Source organism: Eriocheir sinensis, chromosome 45 (assembly GCF_024679095.1).
Source record: "Eriocheir sinensis breed Jianghai 21 chromosome 45, ASM2467909v1, whole genome shotgun sequence".
NCBI classification, from domain to species: Eukaryota; Metazoa; Arthropoda; class Malacostraca; order Decapoda; family Varunidae; genus Eriocheir; species Eriocheir sinensis.
The window spans coordinates 10,255,030-10,257,344 of record NC_066553.1 but is presented as its reverse complement, the minus strand read 5'-3'; the positions used below and the strand labels follow the sequence as shown (position 1 = coordinate 10,257,344).

The following is a 2,315-nucleotide window of genomic DNA, read 5'->3' as shown; positions in this document are numbered from 1 at the left end:
ATATATATATATATATATATATATATATATATATAAATATATATATAAAAATCACTATATAATATATATATATATATATATATATATATATATATATATATATATATATATATATATATATATATATATATATATATATATAAATATATATTATATATAAATATATATTATATATAAATATATATTATATACATGAATATATATATTATATATATATATATATATATATATATATATATATATATATATATATATATATATATATATATATATAAATATATATATATATATATATATATATATATATATATATATATATATATATATATATATATATATAATTTTACCAAATGTTGTCTGACCTACTCTTGACTGACACTGAACGAATGACCACCTGTCTACTAAGGTATGTGGAGCAGGAATAGGTGTAGCGTCTTCGGGAGCCATGAGCCGCCCTTCACGTAGGCAATGCAGCCACACAGACATCAGACAGACAAACAGCCGCTACTCGGAAGACAGCGGAAGGAAAGGCTTGGAGGATACAGCCAACACTTACTCGCGCTCCCTTCCCAGTCTCAATGTACGGAACCTTCTCTTGTCCAGTTGGGGATTGGTTCCGTTTCGTCCATCACCTTCCTGGCGTATCCATATATAAATTCCGTCAGAAACTCCACTTAACCGCGATATTTCACCGAAAACTCAATGTCCCCGAACAGAGGCCACTACCCCACCATCGTCTCACCACATACTGGCTCCTCAGGCTGTCGGCTGCCAAGGTTTGCAATAGTATATTTTTGCACTATATTTGGTTATTATGTGACCCTTATTATATTTTTCTTCATCCCTCAGTTACGTTACGGACTTGATGAAAGATCAATACTGCACCTAATACAGTTATGGCAAGTGCTTTGAGCTCAGGAACACATACGTGCAGCAGACGTTGCCATAAGTGAGGTGGCAGGTTATTTTTGTTTTCAGTTGCTAAGTATTCTATATAAAAGTACATAAAGGCAATATAATAATCATAACAACGCACACATCAACATCATCCTCGGCACTTCCCATTTCTTGTTAACCAGTGATAGATGCTTTTTACTGGTAAAACAAATAGAGCATCTTTACTGACACTATCAGTAGCCTACTCCTCATCGTGCTTATATGTATTAGATTAGGAGTAGTTAATCAATTCCCTTCACTTCTCTCCACCTCGAGCTGTCGAGCACGTGAACTAAGCTTGGCCAAGCTTTCCAAGGCGCACCGCCCTAGCCTCGAGAACTGGATTTTACCGGATGGGCTGAACGAACACGTGACGACATATAGTGAACGCTCTCTTAAATTGTTTCGTCCAGACGAGGAAAACAATTTCCTGCCATTTCTTTGTGTAAATAGTAAATAGATAGGCAAATATTAGATGGGAAGGATTAAGCATTGTAGCTGGAGCCACCATTCTCTCTTACCGAAAAGAACAAGTACTAAAAGAAGTAAACAGAGAGAGAGAGCGAGAGTGTGCGTGTACGTGTGTGAGGTATACAGGGGTGGATCAGGGGACGGTGTTCGATGGGTCGGAAACCAGGGGTGTGTGCGTGTGTGTGTGTTTTGGCGACTGGGAGGGAAGAGGTGGGAGGCAAATGAGTAGGCAAGACGGCGAACATTCTGCCCCTCCAAGTATTACATGCTGGTCTTTACTGGACAAGCAGAAAAAATCCCGTTTCGTCTGGTTAGTCACTCGATCCATTGAATTTGTGTGCCTATATGTCGCACCTGATCTTAAAGTGAGAGTTCGCCGTGGCTTTAATGTGTGTATGTTGTCTTGATTCATATTTATGTTATGCCGAACTGTAGCTATATCCTCAATCTGTTAGGAGAAAATTTCGTCGATCGGACTTTTTTTTTGTTTTTTGTTTTTTTGTTTGTTTATGCGATTTTTTGGCTTTTGTGTATCCACTCGATCCATTGTCCGTACTCTATTTTTTCACTTGCCCACATGATTTTTTTTTACCCTCCTCAAAGAAACACCATTGATATTTTTTTCAATGAATTTTCATTTACTCGCAAAAATAGTACGCCAAGCCCGGAGATCTCTCCGGGTGAGTCTCCATGCAGGCCCCCTTCCCAACCCGAGTACCTCCCGGCAGTATCTATCGACTTGCTCAAGTCACGAACTCCGTGGGCGTCCCCTTGGCCTCCTCCACTCAGGATTGTCTCTTAAAGGGGCTCTCACACATTCCCGGTCCCGGTCGCGACCGTCCCCGATGTCTCCCGATAAGCCGGTCGCCGGTCGACCGGCTGTAAGATCGGGGATTGTCGGCGGCAGA

The 2,315-nt window shown here is 39.3% G+C and overlaps 1 protein-coding gene across 1 annotated transcript in view; it reads left to right on the top strand.

Moving 5' to 3' along the window:
* Positions 1 to 353: 353 nt before the first annotated feature.
* LOC126980728 (cytosolic endo-beta-N-acetylglucosaminidase-like) overlaps positions 354 to 2,315 on the top strand; it is a 63,970-nt gene continuing 62,008 nt past the window's right edge. The window contains exon 1 of the mRNA XM_050831008.1: positions 354 to 776. Coding sequence (XP_050686965.1) covers positions 703 to 776 — 74 coding nt within the window. The 5' untranslated portion in view covers positions 354 to 702. The remainder of the gene's footprint in view (positions 777 to 2,315) is intronic.